The sequence below is a fragment of the Myotis yumanensis genome, unplaced genomic scaffold (genome assembly GCF_028538775.1).
Source record: "Myotis yumanensis isolate MYYU_CA2020_CCGP unplaced genomic scaffold, mMyoYum1.0.hap1 SCAF_12, whole genome shotgun sequence".
Classification (NCBI taxonomy): Eukaryota; Metazoa; Chordata; class Mammalia; order Chiroptera; family Vespertilionidae; genus Myotis; species Myotis yumanensis.
The window spans coordinates 16,399,272-16,423,791 of NW_027223763.1; the positions used below are offsets into that span (position 1 = coordinate 16,399,272).

Below are 24,520 nucleotides of genomic sequence, written 5' to 3' on the forward strand. Positions count from 1 at the left end.
ATGAAAATAAAGCTTAAGGTGAAGATGCTCAACAGGTTGTGAAGGATTAATCTAAAATATTCTGACCTAGCAAAATAATCAACACTTTAAATTCCCTTTGGGTGTTATTATAGGTGCATTGAATTTTATAATTTAAGAATAATTGACTTTTCTCCAGCTTTACTGAGATGTAATTAACACATAACATTGCTATAAATTAAAGTGTACAGATGATTTAATACAGTTATATATTGCAAAATGATTACCACAGTAGGGTTAGTTAATAACTTTATCACCTTACATAATTACTATTTCTTTTATGTGATGAGAACATTTAAGATCTACTCTCTTAAGTAGAAATTGTGGTCACCAGGGGCTGGGGAGGATGGGTGGAGGAAATGGGGAAATACTGTTTTGAGGTACAAACTTCTAAGCAGTAGATAAATTAATCCTCGATATCTAATGCACAGCACAGTGACTATAGACAATACTGTACTATAAACGTTAAAGTTGATAAAAGACTAGATATTATTTCCACCATAAAAAAAATGATAATTATGTGACTTGTAACATAATATATGTGTCAGCTAATGCGACACTGGTAATCATACAGCAATATATAAATGAATCTAATCAACATGTTCTACCCCTTTAAACTTACACAACATTATATATCAATTATGTCTCAATAAAAATAAATAAATATCTATTCTCTTAGCAAATTTCAAGTATGTAATACAGTATATTTACTTCAAATGTATAAATGACTTTATTGGGGATTTTTTTTCCTTTTTATTGAATTTATCAGGGTGACACTGGTTAAAAAAATTATACAGGTTTCAGATGCACAATTCTACAGTACATCATCTGTGCACTGTGTAATACAGTAGTGTTAACTTTATTCACCATGCTCTACAGTAGATTCCAAGAACTTAATCATCTTATAACTGGAACACTGTACCTTTTGTATAACATCTCCCCATTTCACTCACCTCCCAGTCCCTGGCAACCACCATTCTACAATCTATTTCTGTGAGTTTGTCTTTTTTAGATTCATCCATGAGAAAGAAGGAAATCCTGCCATTTGTAACAATGTGAATAGATTTCAAGAACATTATGCTAAGTCAAATAAGTCAGAAAGAAAAAGACAATTACTATGTGATATTACTTATATGTGTAATCTATAAGTTGACATTCTTTAATATTGAATCTTTTTTAGGAACAAAATATCTCCATTTATTCAGATCATAACTTTGTATCCTGTTATAGTTTCTTCAGATAGATATTTCACATTTCTTTTTATTTTCCCTTTTAGGTTTATTCCTAAGTATTTCTTAGACTTTCTTAGCATTGTTAATTGAAACTTTTTCTTCATGCATTTTCCTAATGTAAGAAAAGTATTAATATTTGTGTATTTATCTTGTATCTGGCCACTTTGGTGAAATCTTCATATGATTAAAGTCTTCAGCTATGTATTAGCACTTTTCCAGATATACAAGTCACTTAAAAATAATGACAATTTTACCTAATCGCATGTTTACGCCTCTTATTTCTTTAATTTTGCCTTTTAATTGGCTTAGACTACCATCTGAGCAATGCAGTTCAATAATGGTAACAGAGGCCATACTGACTTGTCCTTTCCATGATATTGATGGGAATCAGACTTTTATATGCACAGTTTTATATTCTGGTATTTTGAATGTTTAGAATAAGGACTTCATAGTTTTTATTCAGAAAAATTAATATATTTTAATAATTAATCTCCATAACATAGGCTATTCCTGGTAACATTTCTATTTTGAGTGGCATCCTTGAACAAAAACGTATAATTTAAGTGGCCAGATTATATTAGCCAAACAGAAATATTTAAATATATATTAAGAAGATTTTTCTCTTAAGATTTAAATATTCTCATCTGATTTCTGTGGATACCAAGGAGCACTGATGAAATCTGATGCTCACTTTTGTCCGATCCCAACTACCACGACCTCTAGAACTATCAGTAGAGGATCCTAATGAGAGGACCTCATTAACCCCTTCTTTGAAAGCATCATAATTAAAGGTGGGACCCAGCAGCTTCTTCCCATGGGATTAAAAAAAAGTGGCTAGTAAGTTGGTCAGAAAACAACCTAATAAGAATCTTTAAAAAGAGAACTGAGGGGAAACTCAGACAAATTAGGCTACATAGGAGGTCCTATGAGCATGTGAGAAATGTTTAGTTTCTCATCTAGGAAGCAACTTGAAATTTTCAAACGTTTCCCTTGTGAGATTTTTACTCCCTATTTCTCTACAGTTTCTTGCAGTAAATGATCTCTAAAACCCTAACAAACAGCAGCGGGCTTTTTTCATAGGCTGGAGGTTAGGAAGATGCTCATATCTATCTCTTCCACTGCTTCTCCAACCCTGTCCAGGAAGGCAATAGCCATGGAGATAAAGAACGGCAGCAGCAGCACCTCAGGATTTATCCTGCTGGGCTTATCTTCCAACCCTCAACTGCAGAAACCCCTCTTTGCCATCTTCTTCACCATGTACCTGGTCACTGTGGTGGGAAATGTACTCATCATCCTCGTCATCTACTCTAACTCCCGGCTCCATACACCTATGTACTTTTTTCTCAGCAATCTATCCTTTATGGATATCTGCTTCACGACAGTTGTTGTGCCCAAGATGCTGGTAAATTTACTATCAGAGACAAAGTCTATCTCCTATGTGGGCTGCCTGGTCCAGATGTACTTTTTCATGGCATTTGCGAACACTGACAGCTACCTGCTGGCCTCTATGGCCATAGACCGGCTGGTAGCCATCTGCAACCCCTTCCATTATGATGTGGTTATGAACCTACGGCGCTGCGTCCTCATGCTGCTGGCTTCTTGCACCATCTCCCATGTGCATTCCCTGTTCCGTGTGCTACTCATGTCCCGCCTGTCTTTCTGTGCCTCTCGCGTCATTAAGCACTTTTTTTGTGATACCCAGCCTGTGCTGAAGCTATCCTGTTCTGACACTTCCTCCAGCCAGATTGTTGTCATGACCGAGACACTGGCAGTCATTGTGACCCCCTTCTTGTGCATTCTCTTTTCCTACCTGCAAATCATCATCACTGTACTCAGAATCCCCTCTACATCTGGGAAGTGGAAGGCCTTCTCTACCTGTGGCTCCCACCTCACTGTAGTAATCTTATTCTATGGGAGTGTCATCTATGTTTACTTTAGGCCCCTGTCCATGTACTCAGTGGTGAAGGACCGGGTAGCCACAGTTGTGTACACAGTAGTGATACCCATGCTGAACCCTTTTATCTACAGCCTTAGGAACAAAGATATGAAGAACGGTTTGAGGAAACTAAGGGACAGAATTCACTCATAGAAAGAGCAATACAATGGAATGTCATAATGGGGAGGTGACCTGAGAGATGATAGGTTATCCTCCTTCCTAACTATTTTTCACATGGCACCCACAGAGGTCATGGCAGGTGGTGTTGAATAGCAGTAAGAGCATTGGCCTGGAAGCTAGAACACTTGGTGTCTATCAATGAACTTGACCAAATATTTAATCCCAGAGTAGGTACTGCTAGGAAGCCGAATTTCAGGAAAACAGTTTCTTCAACCCAGATGGTAGACTAAAGCTTTCTCCAAATATGTCTTCTATAAGTTTGACATCAGCTAGTCCTCAAGGAATTAGAAAATTCAATTAGTTTTTAGAATAAGAAATTACATAGAGTTGGTCAGGAATTGGCAAAGGCTCTTTGAGGAATGACCTAAGATTGTCCTGAAGGCTGGGTTGAATTTTGACAGATGGGAGTTCATTAGACGAGGAAATGAGCAGAGTATTTAAAACAGTGCGAATCATCCAAGCAGGTAGAGGCAATAAGCACATGGGATGTGTTTTGATATACAGTAAAGAGCCCTGTGAAGCTTGTTCAATTTGAGAGCAGGGAGGATAACACTGGAAAGATAAAAGAATTTACAAAGCAGATGTACATCTTACCAACACCAACGTATTATTACCATGTGAATTCTCAATATTCATTTCCTTTTCCCTTCCTTAGTGATTCTTCTTTTCTCCACATGGCCAGAATCTTCACTGAAGTTCCCTTTATAGCTTGGGATAGTGATATAAATCAATCAGGATAGCTAGGTTATGTTGTGGGAACAAACAACCTCAAAAATCTTTGGAACTTAAAACCGAAGGTCTATTTCTTATTCACATTGCAAGTTCACTGTAAAAAAAAAAAAAAAGTATATGGGTGTTGCCCATTTTATACACTCAGGGATCAAACTAGATGGAGCATTCATCATTATAAGCATTAATCATCACTGTCAGAGGCTGAGAAAGACTCTTGAAGATTTGTTCTGACAAATAAATACTTAGGTTCAGAAGTGACTCACACCACTTCTGACCACAACTCATTGTCCACAACCAGTCTCATGACGCCACCCAACAAAATGGAGCCCAAGGCACAATCCAACAATGTATTTGTAAAATGGAGAGCCCAAAGTATTCAGTGATCAACATTAATGACCATTACACAATCTTAACAACTCACAAATACATAAAAGTATAAATTTGTTGCTTAATCAATCCTTCCCTGATTATGTTATTGCCAATAACAATAGTAAAGTAAGATATATATCCTTCCTGGAATTCTTTTGCCTCAATTAGTTCAGCAAGTTTTTACAACCAGCCCTGGCTTGTGTTGTTCAACGGTTAGAATGTCACCTCCCCTCCCCCGCACCCCCCTCCACACACACACACCAAAGGGTCACCAGTTTGATTCCTGGTCAAGGGCATGTACCTGGGTTGCAGGTTCAATACTGGCCCTGGTCAGGGTGCATGTGGGAGGCAACCAATCAATGTGTCTCTCTCATTAATGTTTCTCCTCTCTCTCTCTTTCTTTCTCCCCCACTCCCCCTGTGTGTGTGTGCATGTGTGTGTGTCCTCTCCTGTCTCTCCCTCCCTTCCTCCCTTCCACTCTCTCTAAAAATCAATGGAAAAAATATCCTCAGGTGAGAATTAACAAAACCCAACTAAAAAAATGTTTTTACAACTAGCAGATTTTATGGATTATAAACTTGTGGATAGCAGGACCTAAAGTTGAATACAAGTCCTTTTGCCCTAACAATATAACAAGAAGTTTATAGGGGCCTAATGAAACTCAGGGACACCTAGGGCCCAAAATCAAGGTCCCCCCATTGCTGTCATTATGTTCTCTTCTAATTGTCATGAAGCAACCAGCAACTCATGCAACAAATTTAATTTGCAATAATCTTCATATCTGTACAGGCACACCTGGCTGTCACCACTAACTCTTACCAATCATTTGGCTTAGGGATGCTGGCCTAGAAGATCTGTACCCTTTCCACTTCCTCTATTTACATGCCATAGTTTTCTCATGCTCAATCAAGTACAATACACCACTTTAGAATATGAAGAATTCCTGGCATATATTAAATAAATAAACTCATTAATTATAGCTTCTGGTAACTTATAAAGTCCTTTGGTACCAGGAAACATATTGTTTCATTTCTATCCTCACTCTGCCATCAGCATCTGATTTCTTTGTCTCAGCAACACACAAGTCACTAAGAAATCAAGATCTTTTATGTGTAAGCCTACAGATATTCCAAAAAGTTCACACTAAAGAGAATTCCAGGTAATAAGACCATGCAGTAACATGTCAGGTGAAAGAATTACCAATCTGGCCCTCAGGTTAGTCCTAACCTTCTCAGTCAGAGCTATGGTGTCTATCAGAATATGAGGCAATGCCCAAAGACATTATGTTACACTTCAGAAGGTGAACTAATGTGGACAGGTACTATCTGCGAACTTTAATAAAAGTTTTTCTATCCAAACTAGGTGTACAGAAGTTAACTTGGGAAAATTCTAATAAGTCTTTGGTAGGCACAAAATAAATTCCAAGTGGCATTTTTAACAGAAATAGATAAAGAAATCCTAAATTGCATATGGAAGTAAAAAGAACCCAACATAGCAAAAACAATGTTAATAATAAAGAACAAAACTGGAGGCCTTACATTTCATTATTTCAAAATATATTCAAATCTACCAAATCAAAATAGTACAGTACTGGCATAGATACCAATAGAACAAAAGAAAGTCCAGAAATAAACCCAATATACATGAATAGCTATTTTTCAACAAAGGCATCAAGAATACACAATGAGAAAAAATAATGGTGGTGGGAAAACTGGATATATCCACATGCAAAAGAATGAAATTGGACCCTTATCTTACATTATTCCCAAAAATCAATTCAAAATTGATTAAAGATTAAAATGTAAGACCTGAAACTATAAAACTCTTAGAAGAAAACTTAAAGGAAAAGTTAACTGACATTGGTCTTGGTAAGGATTTCTTGGATATGACACCAAAAGCACAGGTAATAAAAGCAAAAATAGACAAATGATAATACATCAAGCTAAAAAGCTTCTACGAAGCAAATTAAATAATCAATGGAATGAAAAATCTACAGATTCAATGCAATTCCTATCCATGTAATAAAGCCAGCATTACCCTAATTGCAAAACCAAATAAAGACACTACAAAAAAAATTATAGGCCAATATCCCTGTTGAACATAAATGCAAAAAACTTCAACAAAATCCTCAACCAAATCCAGTAATACATTAAAAAGATCATATACCATGATCAAGGGAAATTTATTCCAGGGATGCAAGATTGGTGCAATATCTGCAAATCAATAAACATGATACAACACATAAAAAAAATGAAGGATAAAAACCACACAGTCATATCAATGGATGCAGAAAAAGCATTTGATAAAATCCAGCACCCGTTTATAATCAAATCTCTCAGCAAATACTCATTGATTAAATGCAAGTTAATGTATATGAAAATTTTTGTCAGTTGAAAGTATATAAATATGAAAGAATTAAATTAGCTAGTAAAGGGACTACGAAACTTTTGGACAACTTTTGGTCCTCACATTTCTAAAATAATACATTGTGCTTGACTTCTCCAAACAACAAAGTAGAAGTTTCCATGTGTAATGATTGAAAACATGGGCTATAATCACACACATTAGACTGAATCCCATGAAGTAGATAATAATTGATCATTTTTAATTTATAGAAAAAGAAAACACACACACACACACACACACACACATATATATATAAAGTTATATACATGTCACATATATTATAGATACAGATATACACACGTGTGTGCCATTCTGTCCCCTAATATACTGTGTGTGCCTACAGAATTTGTGTCATTTATGTGTCTATGTCTTAAAAGCTAAAAAGGTTGAAAGAACACAAATTCTTAATGTAACTGTGGAGATAGTTGAAAATCTGGGAATGTAAGACTGATGTGTAGATTTAATTAGTAAATGTAGGTAAAGTCCTTAGACCAGCACCCAAACGTTCACCAAAATGTTCAGCGCTATTATGAAAGAGAGTTTGTGGGCTATCTTGGTTTTGGAGCTATGTTGGCATCAAGTGGCTTTAAATGGCACCCATCCCTGGAATGTCCCTGAGTTTACAGGTGTGGGTCAATGGGACTGGGTTTCACATTACTTTCAGGCAGAAACAACTGACACAGGTCATCTTCTATTTCTGCCACAGTGAATTATTATGGTTTGGCCTTGGCCAAACTAGAAATTATCTCTCTGTGGTCATTAACATGTAAACTCAGCCCTGCTGGTGTGGCTCACTGGTTGAGCATTGACCTATGAACCAGGAAGTCACAGTTCAATGCCCAGTCAGGGCACATAGCAGGGTTGTGGGTTCAATCCCCACATTTCCTAATTAAATCCATACATCAGTCTTACATTCCCTTGCAGGAGACAGCCCTTCAATGATTCTCTTGGCATCATCGATGTTGCTATCTCTCTCTCTCTCCTTCCTTCCTCTCTGAATCAATAAAAAAAATTTTTTTAAAGATGTAAACTCACGGAACTGGGTGAATGTCCTCTTGTTTCTGTGCAAGGAGGTCTTGCTGGTTGCTTTAGGGGTGTGGTGATTCCTGGAGGCAGAAGGGAATAGAGGGAAGATGCATGAAACCACAGGTGTGAGAAATTAACAGGTATGCACTTAAAATTCATGGTCGTCCAAGAGAATGACAGTATGAGATATGATGGTCCTGGCCATCCATTCTGCGTTCCTAAGATTCCCACACCTTCTTCATCCCCAGAAGACAGAAGAGCAGCATGAGGCCTGAGAACCAGAGAGGTATGTACCAGTTCCTCCTTGTGGGAACCCCCCATCCCGCCAGGGCAGCAGGGCGTGTTCTTCACCCTGTTCCTGGGCATGTACCTGACCACGGTGCTGGGCAACCTGCTCATCATCCTGCTCATCAGGCTGGACTCTCGCCTGCACACGCCCATGTACTTCTTCCTCAGCCACTTGGCCTTCTCTGACCTTTCTCTCTCCTCTGTCACTGTCCCTAAGATGCTCATGGACATTCAGACTCAGCAACAATCCATTTCCTATCAGAATGGCTACCATCAACATATCAACAAATGACAAGTGCTGGCGAGGATGTGGAGAACAGGGAACCCTAATTCACTGCTGGTGGGAATGCAGATTGGTGCGATCGTTATGGAAAACAGCATGGAGTTTGCTCAAAAAATTAAATATGGAACTGCCATTTGACCCCATGATTCCACTTCTAGGAATATATCCTAAGAAACTCAAAACACCAATCAGAAAGAATATATGCACCCCTATGTTCATAGCAGCGCAATTCATAATAGCTAAGACCGGGAAACAGCCCACCTGTAGATGAGTGGATAAAAAAGCTGTGGTACATTACACCATGGAATACTATGCAACTGTAAGAAAGAAGGATCTTTTACCCTCTGAGACAGCATGAAGGGACCTGCATAGTATTTCACTAAGCAAAAAGCCAGTCAGAGAAAGACAAGTATCACGTGATCTCACTTAAATGTGGAATCTAATGAACAAAATAAACTGATGCACAAAATAGATCCAGAGACATAGAGGCAAGGAACATTCTGTCGAATCTCAGAGGGAAGGCGAGCGTGGGTGGGTGGATGGGAAGAGATCAACCAAAGAACTTGTATGCATGTATGCATAATCAATGGATCCAGATAATAGTATGGTGAAGGTCTGGGGTAGGGAGTGGGGGCAGGCTACAAGGGTTAATGGGGGGGAAAGGGGACATAAGTAATACTTTCAACAATAATTTTTTTTAATTTGTTAAAAAAGGATAAAAACAGTAGCTTTGGAAACATTATCATATGCATTCTGATAATATGTGCTGGTATATCAGCTATAAATCTAAGCCTGAAATATACATACAAACATACTAGTACATAAATATATACATACCAGAAGCCCTGCACAGGAATCTGTGTGCCCACCAGGTCGCTGCAGCCCTCCTGTAGCTCTCCACCCGATGCCCTGCCCTCCTATAGCTCCCCCCCATCCCCCCTCCTATTACCCTGACCTCTCCTGTAGCTCTCCACCTCCCCCTTCCTTGCTGCCCTGCCCCGTCCTGTAGTTCTCCACAGCCCACTTGTACCTCGCTGGCCCACCCTCTTGCTGATCCGTGATCTGGTCCTGATGCGCTTGGTCTATACGCCTCAGGGAGTAACAGCTAATTAGCATATTCCTCTCTTATTATATAGGATACACACACGGAAGGTAAACATAGTAAAATGCTAACCATTGGGCAATTGGCTGAGGATTGCCCAGGAATTCTTAATATCGTTATTACAACTTTTCTATATCTTTAAACTCATTTCAAATAGAAAGTTGAAAAATCTTTTTCCCAGGTGGAGCAATGCCCAAGAGCAAAGCAGTCCAGGGCATGACTGGAATCAGGGACACTGTCCCCTAGGACTCCAGTCCCTCTTACTCTTGGACACACAGCTCCCAAAGGGCAGTCAGAAATCAGCCACAAGCTAGGGGACTTGGCTGCAGTCTCTCATTAGCAGTTAAGTGTCATTTGTGGACTCATTTCTCTAGAGCCGGATAAGGTAACGAAAAGTCTGTTGAAGTGCCAAGTCCCAAGATATTTTCTCTGTGTGTCTGATGTTAGGTCTCCTGAAGAAAACTGAGGAGATGAGTGATAATCTGGAGCAGAAGGTGTCTGAACTCACCAATGAGCCCAGGTGAGAGGAGCTGGAAATCTGCACTTGCCAATGGACCTGCCAGTGTGCTAGTGGGTTCATGTGTGAGACTCTGTGTCCATGACCCTGTGTGTGTGCATGGATTGTGTATGCTTGTATATGTGCTGTTTGATAGTTGTGTGTGTATGTGCTATGAATCTGACTCACAGTCTCATTTTAGTGTATGTAGACCAAGTTAACAGCCTCCTGGTGTGTGGTTGGGACTCCTGATTCATGTCTGTGACTGTAAACACTGGCATCACAGCTGAACATCGGGAGTAACACTGTTGTCTCTGCTGCTGGACAAGAAGATGCCGACCTCACCAGGAATCAAGGTCAGCTCAGAGAGAGCTCAGACCTCTGCTCAGCAGTGTGTTGTGCACATGTGAGCTGTGCCTGGGGGTGACGCTCTCATGTATGAGAGCTGGAAGTTATGTTATTGAATTTTTCTGTGTGTATGTGACCACATGTGTGTGACCATATGCATGGGTGTTGGTGGTGGTTTAATGACTGTGCCTGTGACTGAATAGACTTAACAGTCCCATTCTGACTATGCTCCCCGAGCAAGAAGATGGTCAAACAGAGGGAAGCTCATTAATACACTCTCATTAACAGGAGAGTGTATACTGTTTGTTGTAGTGAGTGTGGCTTTGTGTGTATATGTGTTCTGTTGTGTTGTGTGTTTCTTGTAAGATTTTTGTATTGTTTGTGGTCTTGTGTGCTTTTGGTGAAGTGTGTGTAGTGTTTGAGTTACGTCTATGTGGTGAGGTGAGTGTTCACCAGGTGCATCATGAAACAGGAGTATTGATGTGCACTGTGAGTGTGTTTGGGTGAGAGGTGTATTACTGTATGTGTGTATATCCAACTTCTGTTAATTCTGACTTGTATGTATGCATATGAGTGTTTAATAAATGAACCACATATTGGCTATTCTTCCTTTAGGATGGAAATTTGGTCAGGGGTGACGTACATTCTCAAAGCAGCTGTGTGTGTGTGTGTGTGTGTGTGTGTGTGTGTGTGTGTGTGAGATCCGTATCGATGACTTAAGTATTTCCTAAAGTGTCCTCCTTCTGGGGCACCATTACCTAAGATACTCAAATTCTAAGCAACACCCTGGTTCTTGAAATGGATTTGCTATTATTTTTATGTACATGAGTGTGATTGAGCTGCTCAGAATTTTCCAACCTTTTCTTTATTTTTACTAAACATCCAGGGAAACAAACACACTAACTAACCTTAAACTCCAGGCATCATGCTGTGTGAAGGTATTGGGCACAATTACCATTAAATAGTGATGAGACCTTGGGGAAGTTATATAAAACATTGGTCTCACTTTCAAGTCTATAAAATTGAAAGAATTACACTAGATTTGTGAATCTTGCAGAGGCCCTCAGTAAAGAGTTATTGCATAAATAGATCTTAATGTATTTGAGAATTATTTGTCACTTGGAAAGTAAATAAATATGAAGGAATATAATTATCTAGTAAAGGGAATAAAAAAATTTTGGACAATTCTGGGTCCTCACAGCTCTAAAATAATATATTGTGCTTTGCTCCTAAGCAAGAAAAGGGAAGTTTCCCTGTGTAACAGTTAAGAGCATGGTTTCTGATCACACAGACATATTAGACAGAATCCCATGAAGTAGCTAACACTTGGTGATTTTTAATTTATAGAAAATGGTAATATATATATATATATATATATATATATATATATATATATATATATCAAGTTATAAACAGTACATATCATATATGTAATAGATACTAATATACACACGTGTATTTGTGTGCCATTCTGTCCATGATATACTGCTGTGTACCTACAGAATTTGTGTCATTTATGTTTCTATTTCATAAAAACTAAAATAGGTCAAAGAATACAAATCCTGACAGCAGCTGTGAAGACGTTTTAAAATCTGGGAATGTAAGGCTGATGTGTGGATTTAATTGGGAAATGTAGGTAAAGGCCTTATCCTGGTACCCAAATGTTCATCTAAATGTTCAGCATTATTATGAAAAATACTTTGTGGACTATTCTGGTTTTGGAGATATTCTGGCCTCAAGTGGGTTTCAATGGCCACCCAATTCCAGAGTCTCTCTGAGTTTACAGCTGAGGCTCAATGGGATCCGGCAGGTTCACAGGAGTTCTGACAATGCTCCGACAACGCCCACTCAGCACTGGAGTCTCACGTGACGTTTAGGCAGAAACAACCGACACCACTTTGCAGGGGCTCACCTTCTATTCCTGCCACAGTGAATCATTATGGTTTGGCTCTGGCCTGGTGTAGAAATGTCCCCTCCATGTTCATCAAGATGTAAACTCATAGAGGTCAGCCCCTTGCTTTTCTTGCTCACTGCTGCACTGCAGTCCTTAGTAAAGGTTCCCATACAGGCGTGATGTTAAAAGTAATAATTGAATAAACAGTGAACCCCTCTTCTATGTGATGAGGTCTTGTAACTTCTTTGGAGGTTGAATGTTTTCCTGGAGCCAGACTTGGAGAGAGGGAAGAGGCATATATCCACAGGTGTGAGAAATTAATAGGAAAGTATTTAAAAATGAAAGGTTTTCCCAATAATGACAGTATGAGATGAGATGTCCTGTTCATCCTTTCTAGGTTCCTGATTTCCCACACCATCTTCATCTCCAGCAGACAGAAGAGCAGCATGAGGCCTGAGAACCAGAGCAGTGTGTCCCAGTTCCTCCTCCTGGGGCTCCCCATCCCGCCAGGGCAGCAGGGCGTGTTCTTCACCCTGTTCCTGGGCATGTACCTGACCACGGTGCTGGGCAACCTGCTCATCATCCTGCTCATCAGGCTGGACTCTCGCCTGCACACGCCCATGTACTTCTTCCTCAGCCACTTGGCCTTCTCTGACCTTTCTCTCTCCTCTGTCACTGTCCCTAAGATGCTCATGAACATGCAGACTTGGCAACAATCCATCTCCTATGTGGGATGTATTTCTCAGTTGTATTTTTTCATACTTTTTGCTGGTCTTGACAATTTTCTTCTGGCTGTGATGGCATATGACAGGTATGTGGCCATCTGTCAGCCTCTGCACTACACCACCATCATGAGGCAGGGGCTGTGTGTGCTGCAGGTGGCTGGCTCCTGGGTTATCTCCTGTGGATATGCCCTTTTGCACACCCTCCTCTTGGTCCGATTGTCTTTCTGTGCTGACAATGCCATCATCCACTACTTCTGTGACCTCGCTGCACTCCTGAAGCTGAGCTGTTCAGACACCTTCCTCAATGAGCTGGTCATATACACTGTTGGAGGAATGATATCCTTTTTGTGTATTGGTGTTATTCTGGGCTCCTATATCCGTATAGGGACCATCATCCTCAGGGTCCCCTCCACTAAGAGACTCTATAAAGCCTTTTCTACCTGTGGCTCCCATCTCTCTGTGGTGTCTTTATACTACGGGACACTCGCTGGTGTTTACTTTTTCTCCTCATCATGGGGTTCCAAAGACATAATTGCTTCAGTCATATATACAGTAGTTACCCCCATGCTGAACCCCTTCATCTACAGCCTGAGGAACAGAGATATCAAACACGCCTTAGAAGTGTGTGTCAAGAGGATTAAGTTCTTTAAGTGGCAATCACTAAATCCTCTGGTTGCAGTCAGGAGCACAGGGAAATATATCTCCTAAAATTACTGAATAGTCAACATCTCCATATACCTTTAATAGAATATGCATTCTGTTGTCATGTACAGTGTGGTTAATATGTAAACTAGCTCAAGTTTGCTACATGGATTGTTAATAATGTTATATTCCCAATTAGTAATTTTTGCTTGTTCATCATCTCATAAGATATATGCAAAATATATTGTACAATTATAGATGTGGATTTTCTTTTTCTCCTGTGAGATGTGTCAGCTTTTGCTTATGTATTTTTTATCCTATGTTATTGATGACATACTGCTTTAGCCTCATGATTTGCTAATGGTGAGATTTGTTTCTACCTGATTCTTTGATGCTGGCTTTTGATGGCTTCAAGTTGATTGTGAGGATCTCTTCCCAACTGACATTCAGTGACATCATGTTGGTAGACTGCAATCAGCCATGTTAAGAAAAATTACGCTATGAAAAATGGCATATGCTACAAAATAAGGCTTTTCAAACAAGAGGGCCAGACTTTTCAAAAATACATTCAAAAGCACACCACTGCATTTATGATTAGGAGATGTTTCTAGAAATGGGCTTTCCCTTAACTACTCATCTACTTCTAATATTAGTATAGGTACTTTACTATAATTTTATGTTTTGTATATCAAACTACAATTAATAATTAAGGAGAGTGTAAGAAGTGATCTCTTAAGAACACAGGGAAGAATCATAAAACAATAATGATAATGTATGATTAAGTTAATACAGACAGTCCTCGGGTTTCATAGGACTCTACATACGCCGTTTCATGATTATGACGCCATGGATATAGATACACATACAGATATACGAACAGACATATAGGTATAAATATACAGATAGAGATATAGATACTAGTATAGAATAGGGAGTAAAATGTAGCTCTCTTGCAGTTAGAGTTTAATGGTATATTTTTTCCATCACTTTAAACTTTTCTTTTTCCTTATATCTCTGAGGTGTTCATTATTAACAATGTAATGCTGGATATTGCTCATTTTATGTAGAGTAACAATTATTTTATTTCTGGAGAATTTTGTCTCTTGACATCTAATGTAATCATAATAGATTTGAATTTATATTTTCCATGTAACTATATTTTTTATTTGATACATGTTTCACATATATTCTCTCTTGTCTTCCTCCTTTTTGATTAAATGTATATTTTAATCCATTTCCCTCTACAGTACATCCTCGGGTTACATCGGGGATCTGTTCCTACGGCGAGAACTCACCTATATAAGCACCTACATCACTCAGATGAAGCACATTCACAGCAGTAATGAAGTGAAAAAGTAAAAAAAATTTAAAAGAAAGATAACAATTACTGAACTTTACTTGTGGTAAATAAGTAATAAAAAACAGACCACCAAACCTCTGAGGGAAGGTAGGGGAGGATGGGGGTAAGGGGGAGAGGTCAACCAAAGGACTTATATGCAAGCATATAGACCTAACCAATGGACACAGACAACAGGGTGGTGAGGGCATGAGTGGGGGGGATAGGGGGTGACGTGGGAATAAGGACACATATGTAATAACTTAATCAATAAAAAAATAAAATAAAATAAATTGACATCTACACTATTAAAAGACAAAGATGCTAATTTGCAGTACCTTCACCACGTCCGTCAGCCAATCAGAAGAGTATGCAAATTAACCCAACAAAGATGGCCGTTAAATTTGCATACTGCACGTGGGATCAGGGCCTCTGATCTGTGACCTGGGGAGGTGGGGCGAGCAGTGCCAGATGCCACCCTTGGGATCCAGGCCCCAGATTGGGACAGGGGAGGCGGCGCAGAAAGTACCAGATGCTGCCCATGAGATCCGGGCCTCAGATCTGTGACCAGGGGAGACTGGGAGAGGGCACAGGCCAAGCTGAGGGACCCCCCTGAGTGCACAAATTTTTGTGCACTGGGCCTCTAGTAAAAAAATAAGAAGCAAAAAAAATAATAAAAAACATAAAGCACATATGTACATATATTGAAATGACAGAACTTGTTTTATATAAATAAATGGAAGATAGCTACATAATCTTGAAACGGCGTACGTCCAGTCCAACGTAACCCAAGGACTGTCTGTATTAACTCAACCATACATTATCATTATTGTTTTATGATTCTTCCCTGTGTTCTTAAGAGATCACTTCTTACACTCTCTTTAATTTTTAATTGTAGTTTCATATACAAAACATAACATTTACCATTCTAGCCATTTGAACCATTTAGGACACTCATCAGCAAGATCTCATTTTATGACCACTAAAGTAGTCTCCACAGAATATCAACTGAGTATTTTGCAACTGTGAAAAAAATAAGAACAAGGATATCTATGAATTAATACAAAGAAATAGTGAGATATATTGCTAAATGGGAAAAAAAAGCAATGTGTAAAAGAGCATTTATAGCATGCTACTTCTCATGTAAAAATGAAGGGAAATAAAATATCCAACTGTCTGCCCATTGAGCAAAAAAAAAGCACAGGAAGAATAAATCAGAAACTAATAGGATTTTTTTTAATCTACAGGAGTTGGGGCAGAAGCGATGGGGAAATGGGTAGAATTATTTGTGTAGTTTTGACTATGTTGCCTTTTGCAAGTAAAACATGAATAGAAAAGGTGGCTAGTAAAGCAAAATAGACTAAAACAAATCAAATGAACATAACTAAATTCAAATTAACACCATAATTACACTAAAAGGGAAAATAAAATAAATAACCTAAGTAGTTCTTGAACCTAGAATTTTGTCTATAAACGTTCACAAGTAAAAAAAAAAAAAAAAAAATCCTCAAAACAAAGTTTTAAGCTGTGGTATGTTATTAACTGTGGTATGAGTTCAAGATTCTGAAACAACTCACCATGTATCCAAAGATTCAGCAAATAAGTAAACACTGAGGAAAAGATAGTGACTCTCACTCTCAGGGAAAGGAGCTCTGTACATGGAAAAGGAGAGGCTGGAAAACTCTCTGTGGTGTCAAACTAGAATTGGAGATATCAATTCAAACTCATGGGTTTTAAAATGTATAAACAGGTTGCAATTTATTTTTTTATTTGTCTGTATATCAACAGCTAAATTGTCCTATCCCCCATTATTTGTGTCCCACTCCTGACCCACCTCCTGTGGGTAAACTTCCCTTCAGTTTCTTAGTTTCTAGTTTTTACTCCTTTTGTTTCTGTTATAAGTATTTCCCAGTTGGCTTCTCTGAGATCATTTGGAGTCCTTGCAACCAATAAAAACACCTACAGCTACAAAATAAATAGTGGTAATGGATTATAACTCAAGAGAATAAGCATCCATGAGACCATGATGATATGAAAAAATGAATAAATAAATAAATAAATAAATGTGGGAAATAGTGTAAGTCCCTTCTTATAGGGGAATACTAGCACACCTAATAAACATAGAAGAAATAATAGAATTAGAAGAATCACAATTTGGCCACCACATTTGCAATAATTTTGTCATATAAGAATCACCAATAAATTTTTACAGAGAATTCCTTATGACCTCAGCATATTTTTATGGATGAGCCATATCTCTACCCTCTCATATTCCAAGGAACAAGTTTATTCACTTTTTCAACATACAGAACCATAGGAATTTGAAGCCAATGATTGTGTGGACCACCCTATACCAAATCTGTTCAATTCAGTTATTTCTACATATTTCCTGGTAAATAACAGATTTTCTTCTTTTTTTCAATATTATTTTGTATTGGTGTCAGGAATACAGCATAGTCATTACAGTGGAAATACTGAGAAGAACACTATGTAAAGTATATGATTAGCTAAACACTATAACAGGTTTTCTTTTCTTTTAATTTTTTTATTTTTTTTTTTTACTTTAAATAATATTTTCCTGAGGAGAACCAAGATGGCAGCATAGGTACACACCTATACTTGCTGCCTCTCACAGCCACATCAAAATTACACCTAAAAGGCAGATCAACGACCACCCAGAACTGCAGGAAAGCTGGCTGAGTGGAAGTTCCACAACTAAAGAGGTGAAGAAAGCGCACTGAGACCGGTAAGAGATGCAGAGGCGCATACAGTGCTGGCACCTGGATGTGCTGCTCTTTTAATCGGGAGGGAGATACAAGCTCCCTCTTGCTCTGAACAATGACCCAGACACATATGGTGAGAAACTGGACTGTCTGGCATCGGGACAAAAATGCAAGGGCGGATTTCTCACAGAGGTGCTCCCAGCAATAGTTGCTCCTGCAGGAGGTGTTGGGGGGGGCACAGGACTCAGAGACCCTGGAACCTCTCCAGTGCAGGGCTGACGGGAGGCCATTGCTGCTTGCTCCATCCTGGTGATTCCCAGAGACCCTGCCCCACCCAATTTACAACCCCACCCAAATTGTGCACATCGGCTTTTGCATATGAATGGCCTGTCCTTTCTCTGCCTAAAACCTGTCAAACTGCAGCTGGGTCAGAGAGCCTCAGAGCTTCCAAAAGAAGGCCCAAGGCCCGGCAGCAGCAGCCTGCCTTGCTTCACAGCTGGGCCAAACCCCATACAAAGAGGAGGAATCTGCAGATGTCTCTGTAGATCCTGCTGGGCAGCCCCAGACAGTGGCTGACATTGCACCTCCTTGGAGATCCAAGAATCTGTGTACCCAGCAGTCAGAGTGAGACCATACCGGATTACAACTCTTCACATCCATAAGAGACACACTCAAGGCGCAGACTCAGTGAGCACCAACGCCCCACTGAAGCAAGTCCTGCCCCATAAGGGTGTCTCCTGCGCAACAGATTTTCCAGTGCAGACACAGCTGGTCATCACAGCCAATTGGCCTGGAGGTCAATTCCTCCCAGTGATACCAATAGCAATCAAGGGTTAACTACAAGACTGTGCAAACAGCCCACAAAGAGGTTCACCAAGAGTAACCACCTCAGGAGACCGGGGAGGCTGAGCCACTGAGCCCTACAGACACATACCACACAAAGCCACTCTATCAACTCAAGGAGACTTAGCAGCTACCCAGTACATAGAAACAACACAGGTAAGCAGCCAAAATGTGGAGACAAGTCACAAATGAAAGAAATGGATGAGAGCCAAATACTGGATAAAGAGTTCAAAACCACGGTTATAAGGTTACTCAAGAATCTTCTAGAGCCAAAACCGGTTTGGCTCAGTGGATAGAGCGTCGGCTTGCGGACTGAAAGGTCCCGGGTTCAATTCCGGTCAAGGGCATGTACCTGGATTGCGGTCACATCCCCGGTAGGAGATGTGCAGGAGGCAGCTGATCGATGTTTCTCTCTCATCGATGTTTCTAACTCTCTATCTCTCTCCCTTCCTCTCTGTAGAAAATCAATAAAATATATTTTTTTAAAAAAAAAAAGAATCTTCTAGAAACCTCGGAGAAATTTAGTGACACCCTCAAGGATATAAAAAAACACCAATCAGAAATTAAGCATAGACTGACTGATATAAAGAATAATATACAGAGATCCAATAGCAGACTAGAGGATCCCAAGAACCAAGTCAAAGATTTGAAATATGAAGAAATAAAAAACACCCAACCAGAAAAGCAAAAAGAAAAAAGAATCCAAAAATATGAAGATAGTGTAAGGAGCCTCTGGGACAACTTCAAGCATACCAACATCCAAATTATCGGGGTGCCAGAAGAAGAGAAAGAGCAAGATATTGAAAACCTATTTGAAGAAATAATGACAGAAAACTTCCCCTCACTGATGAAAGAAATAGACTTCCAAGTCCAGGAAGCACAGAGAACCCCAAACAAAAGGAATCCAAACAGGACCACACCAAGACACATCATAATTAAAATGCCAAGAGCAAAAGACAAAGAGAGAATCTTAAAAGCAGCAAGAGAAAAAAAGTCAGTTACCTACAAGGGAGTACCCATACGACTGTCAGCTGATTTCTCAACAGAAACTATGCAGGCCAAAAGGGAATGGCAAGAAATATACAAAGTGATGAATAGCAAGAACCTACAACCGAGATTACTCTACCCAGCAAAGCTATCATTTAGAATTGAAGGTCAGATAAAGAGCTTCACAGACAAGAAAAAGCTAAAGGAGTTCATCACCACCCAACCAGTATTATATAAAATGCTGAAGGGTATTCTCTAAGAAGAGGAAGAAGAAGGAAAAGGTAAAGATAAAAAATTATGAACAGAGTGCCAACAAATACATATCTATCAACAAGTGAACCTAAAAATCAAATGAATAAAAAACCTGATGAACCGAACAGACTGGTGAATGTAATAGGATCAGGGCATGGAAAGGGAGCAGACAGACAACTCTCAGGAGGAAAGGGATGTGGGGGTGCGGAAAGAAATTGGACAAAGAGCTTAAACTATGGACGAGGTCAGTGGGGCAGAGGGGAGGCCTGGAGTGGGGTGAGAACCCGGTGGAAGGAAGCTATGGGGGGAAAAAAGAGGAACATCTGTAATAATCTGAAAAATAAAGAATAAAAAAAATGTCATATACCATGACCAAGTGAAATTTATTCAGGGATGGAAGATTGGTGCAATATCTACAAATCAATAAACATGATACACCACATAAACAAAATGAAGGATTAAAAACCACATGGTCATATGAGTGGATGCATAAGAAGCATTTGATAAAATCCAGCACCTGTTTATAATCAATTCTCTCAGTAAATACTCATTGAATAAATGGAAGTTAAGGTATATAAAAATTATTGTCAGTTGAAGGTATATAAATACGAAGAATACGAAGGAATTAAATTAGCTAGTAAAGGGACTACGAAAATTTTGGACAACTTTTGGTCCTCATATCTCGAAAGTAATACATTGTGCTTGACTTCTCTAAACAACAAAAGAGAAGTTTCCATGTGTAATGATTGAGAGCATGGGCTATGATCACACACATTAGACTGAATCCCATGAAGTAGATAATACTTGGTCATTTTTAATTTACAGAAAATTATAACACATATATATATCAAGTTATATACATTACATGTCACATATATTATAGATACAGATATACACACGTGTTTGCCATTCTGTCCCCTACTGTACTGTGTGTGCCTACAGAATTTGTGTCATTTATGTGCTATGTCTTAAAAGCTAAAAAGGTTGAAAGAACACAATTTCTTAATGTAACTGTGGAGATGGTTGAAAATCTGGGAATGTAAGACTGATGTGTAGATTTAATTAGTAAATGTAGGTAAAGTCCTTAGACCAGCACCCAAACGTTCACCAAAATGTTCAGCGCTATTATGAAAGAGAGTTTGTGGGCTATCTTGGTTTTGGAGCTATGTTGGCATCACGTGGCTTTAAATGGCACCCATCACTGGAGTGTCCCTGAGTTTACAGGTGTGGGTCAATGGGACTGGGTTTCACATTACTTTCAGGCAGAAACAACTGACACTGGTTTGCAGGGGCTCATCTTCTATTTCTGCCACAGTGAATTATTATGGTTTGGATTTGGCCAAACTAGAAATTATCTCTCTGTGGTCATTAACATGTATACTCAGCCCGGCTGGTGTGGCTCAGTGGTTGAGCATTGACCTATGAACCAGGAAGTCACAGTTCAATGCCCAGTCAGGGCACATAGCAGGGTTGTGGGTTCAATCCCCAGATTTCCTAATTAAATCCATACATCAGTCTTACATTCCCCTTGCAGAAGGCAGCCCTTCAATGATTCTCTTGGCATCATCGATGTTGGTATCTCTCTCTCTCTCCTTCCTTCCTCTCTGAAATCAATAAAAAAAATTTTTTTTTAAGATGTAAACTCATAGAACTGGGGGAATGACCTCTTCTTTCTTTGCAAGGAGGTCTTGCTAGTTGCTTTAGGGGTGTGATGATTCCTGGAGCCACACCGGAATAGAGGGAAGATGCATGAATCCACAGGGGTGAGAAATTAATAGGTATGCAGTTAAAATTCATGGTTTTCCCAGAGAATCACAGTATGAGATGTGATGGTCCTGGTCATCCATTCTGGGTTCCTAAGTTTCCCACACCTTCTTCATCCCCAGCAGACAGAAGAGCAGCATGAGGCCTGAGAACCAGAGCAGCTTGTCCCACTTCCTCCTCTGGGGCTCCCCATCCAGCCAGGGCAGCAGGGCGTGTTCTTCACCCTGTTCCTGGGCATGTACCTGACCACGGTGCTGGGCAACCTGCTCATCATCCTGCTCATCAGGCTGGACTCTCGCCTGCACACGCCCATGTACTTCTTCCTCAGCTACTTGGCCTTCTCTGACCTTTCTCTCTCCTCTGTCACTGTCCCTAAGATGCTCATGGACATTCAGAGCCAGCAACAATCCATCTCCTATCAGAATGGCTACCATGAACATATCAACAAATGACGAGTGCTGGCAAGGATATGGAGAACAGGGAACCCTAATACACTGCTGGTGGGAATGCAGATTGGTGCAGTCGTTATGAAAAACAGTTTGGAGTTTGCTCAAAAAATTAAATATGGAACTGCCATTTGACTCCGCAATTCCACTCTAGGAATATATCCTAAGAAACCCAAAACACCAATCAGAAAGAATATATGCACCCCTATGATCATAGCAGTGCAATTCATAATAGCTAAGACCGGAAAACAACCCACCTGTAGATGAGTGGATAAAAAATCTGTGGTACCTTACACCATGGAATACTATGCAGCTGTAAAAAAGAAGGATCTTTTACCCTCTGAGACAGCATAAAGGGACCTGCATAGTATTTCACTAAGCAAAAAGCCAGTCAGAGAAAGACAAGTATCACGTGATCTCACTTAAATGTGGAATCTAATGAACAAAATAAACTGATGCACAAAATAGATCCAGAGACATAGAGGCAAGGAACATTCTGTCGAATCTCAGAGGGAAGGCGAGCGTGGGTGGGTGGATGGAAAGAGATCCACCAAAGAACTTGTATGCATGTTTGCATAATCAGTGGATCCAGATAATAGTATGGTGAAGGTCTGGGGTAGGGAGTGGGGGCAGCCTAGAAGGGTTAATGGGGGGGGGAAAGGGGACATATGTAATACTTTCAAAACAAATTTTTTTGAAAATTTGTTTAAAAAGGATAAAAACAGTAGCTTTGGAAACATTATCATATGCATTGTGATAATATGTACTAGTATATCAGCTATAAATCTAAGCCTGAAATATACATACAAAAATACTAGTACATACATATATACATATACACACACAGAAGGGAAACATAGTAAAATGTGAACCATTGGGAATTGGCTGAAGATTGACCAGGAATTCTTAATATCGTTATTACAACTTTTCTTTATCTTTAAACTCATTTCAAAATAGAAAGTTGAAAAATCCTTTGTCCCAGCTGGAGCAATGCCCAAGAACAAAGCAGTACAGGGCATGACTGGAATCAGGGACATTGTCCCCTAGGACTCCAGTCCCTCTGGCTCTTGGACACACAGCTCCCAAAGGGCAGTCAGAAATCAGCCACAAGCTTGGGGACTTGGTTGCAGTCTCTCATTAGCAGTTAAGTGTCATTTGTGGACTCATTTCTCTGGAGCCGGATAAGGAAAATGAAAGTCTGTAGAAATGCCAAGGCCACAGCCATTGCTTCTGTGTGTCTGATGTTAGGTCTCCTGAAGAAAACCTGAGGAGATGGGTGATAATCTGCAGCAGAAGGTGTCTGAACTCACCAATGAGGAGCCCAGGTGAGAGGAGCTGGTAATCTGCCTTTGCCGATGGACCTGCCTGTGTGCTAATGGATTCATGTGTGCGACTCTGTGTCCTTGACCCAGTGTGTGTGAATGTATTGTATGTGCTTCTATATGTGCTTTTGATAGTTGTGTATGTTTGTGCTATGAATCTGACTCAGTCTCGTTTTAGTGTATGTAGATCAATTCCTCAGCCTCCTGGCATGTGACTAGGGACTCCTGATTCATGTCTGTGATAGTAAACACTGGCATCACAGCTGAGCACTGGGAGTGAGACTGTGGTCTCTGCTGCTGGACAAGAAGATGCTCACCTCATAAGGAACCAAGGTCAGCTCAGAGAGAGCTCAGACCTCTGCTCAGTAATGTGTTGTGCACATGTGAGCTGTGCCTGTGGGTGACGCTCTCGTGTATGAGACCTGGAAGTTATGTTATTGGATTTTCTGTGTATGTGACCATGTGTGTGTGACCATATGCATGGGTGTTGGTGGTGGTTTAATGACTGTGCCTATGACTAAATAGACTTAACTGCCCCATGCTGACTGCCCTCCCTCAGCAAGGGGAAGGTCAGATGGAGGAAAGCTCATTAATACACTCGCATTAATAGGAGAGTGTATACCGTTTGTTGTAGTGACTGTGGCTGGGTGTGCATATATGTTGTGTTGTGTTGTGTGTTTCCTGTAAGATTTTTTAATTGTTTGTGGTCTTGTGTGATTTTGGTGAAGTGTGTGTAGTGTTTGAGTTATGTTTATGTGGTGAGGTGAGTGTTCACTAGCTGCATCATGAGGCAGGTGTGTTGATGTACATTGTGAGTATGTTTTGGGGTGAAAGGTGTATTATTGTTCATTGTGTATGTCCAACTTTGTGTTAATTCTGACTTGTATGTACGCATGAGTGTTTATGATATGAACCACATATTGGCTATTCTTCCTTTAGGATGGAAAATTGGTCAGGGGTGACGTACTTTCTCAAGGCAGCAGTGTGTGTGTGTGTGTGTGTGTGTGTGTGTGTGTGAGGGAGAGAGGGAGAGAGAGAGAGAGAGAGAGAGAGAGAGAGAGAGAGAGAGAGATCTGTATCCATGACTCAAGTATTTCCTAAAGTGTCCTCCTTCTGGGGCACCATTACCTAAGATACTCAAATTCTAATAAACACCCTGTTCCTTAAAAT

At 39.8% G+C, this 24,520-nt stretch overlaps 2 protein-coding genes across 2 annotated transcripts; both read left to right on the plus strand.

Annotated features, from left to right (window-relative positions):
• Nucleotides 1-2,403: 2,403 nt before the first annotated feature.
• On the plus strand, nt 2,404-3,339 carry LOC139020439 (olfactory receptor 1L4). Its single transcript, XM_070430080.1, has one exon. The coding sequence runs from the start codon at nt 2,404-2,406 to the stop codon at nt 3,337-3,339; it is 936 nt and encodes a 311-aa protein (XP_070286181.1).
• A 9,417-nt stretch (nt 3,340-12,756) lies between these two features.
• On the plus strand, nt 12,757-13,743 carry LOC139021018 (olfactory receptor 1J4-like). The gene has a single exon (XM_070431159.1). The coding sequence runs from the start codon at nt 12,757-12,759 to the stop codon at nt 13,741-13,743; it is 987 nt and encodes a 328-aa protein (XP_070287260.1).
• The last annotated feature ends 10,777 nt before the right edge of the window (nt 13,744-24,520 follow it).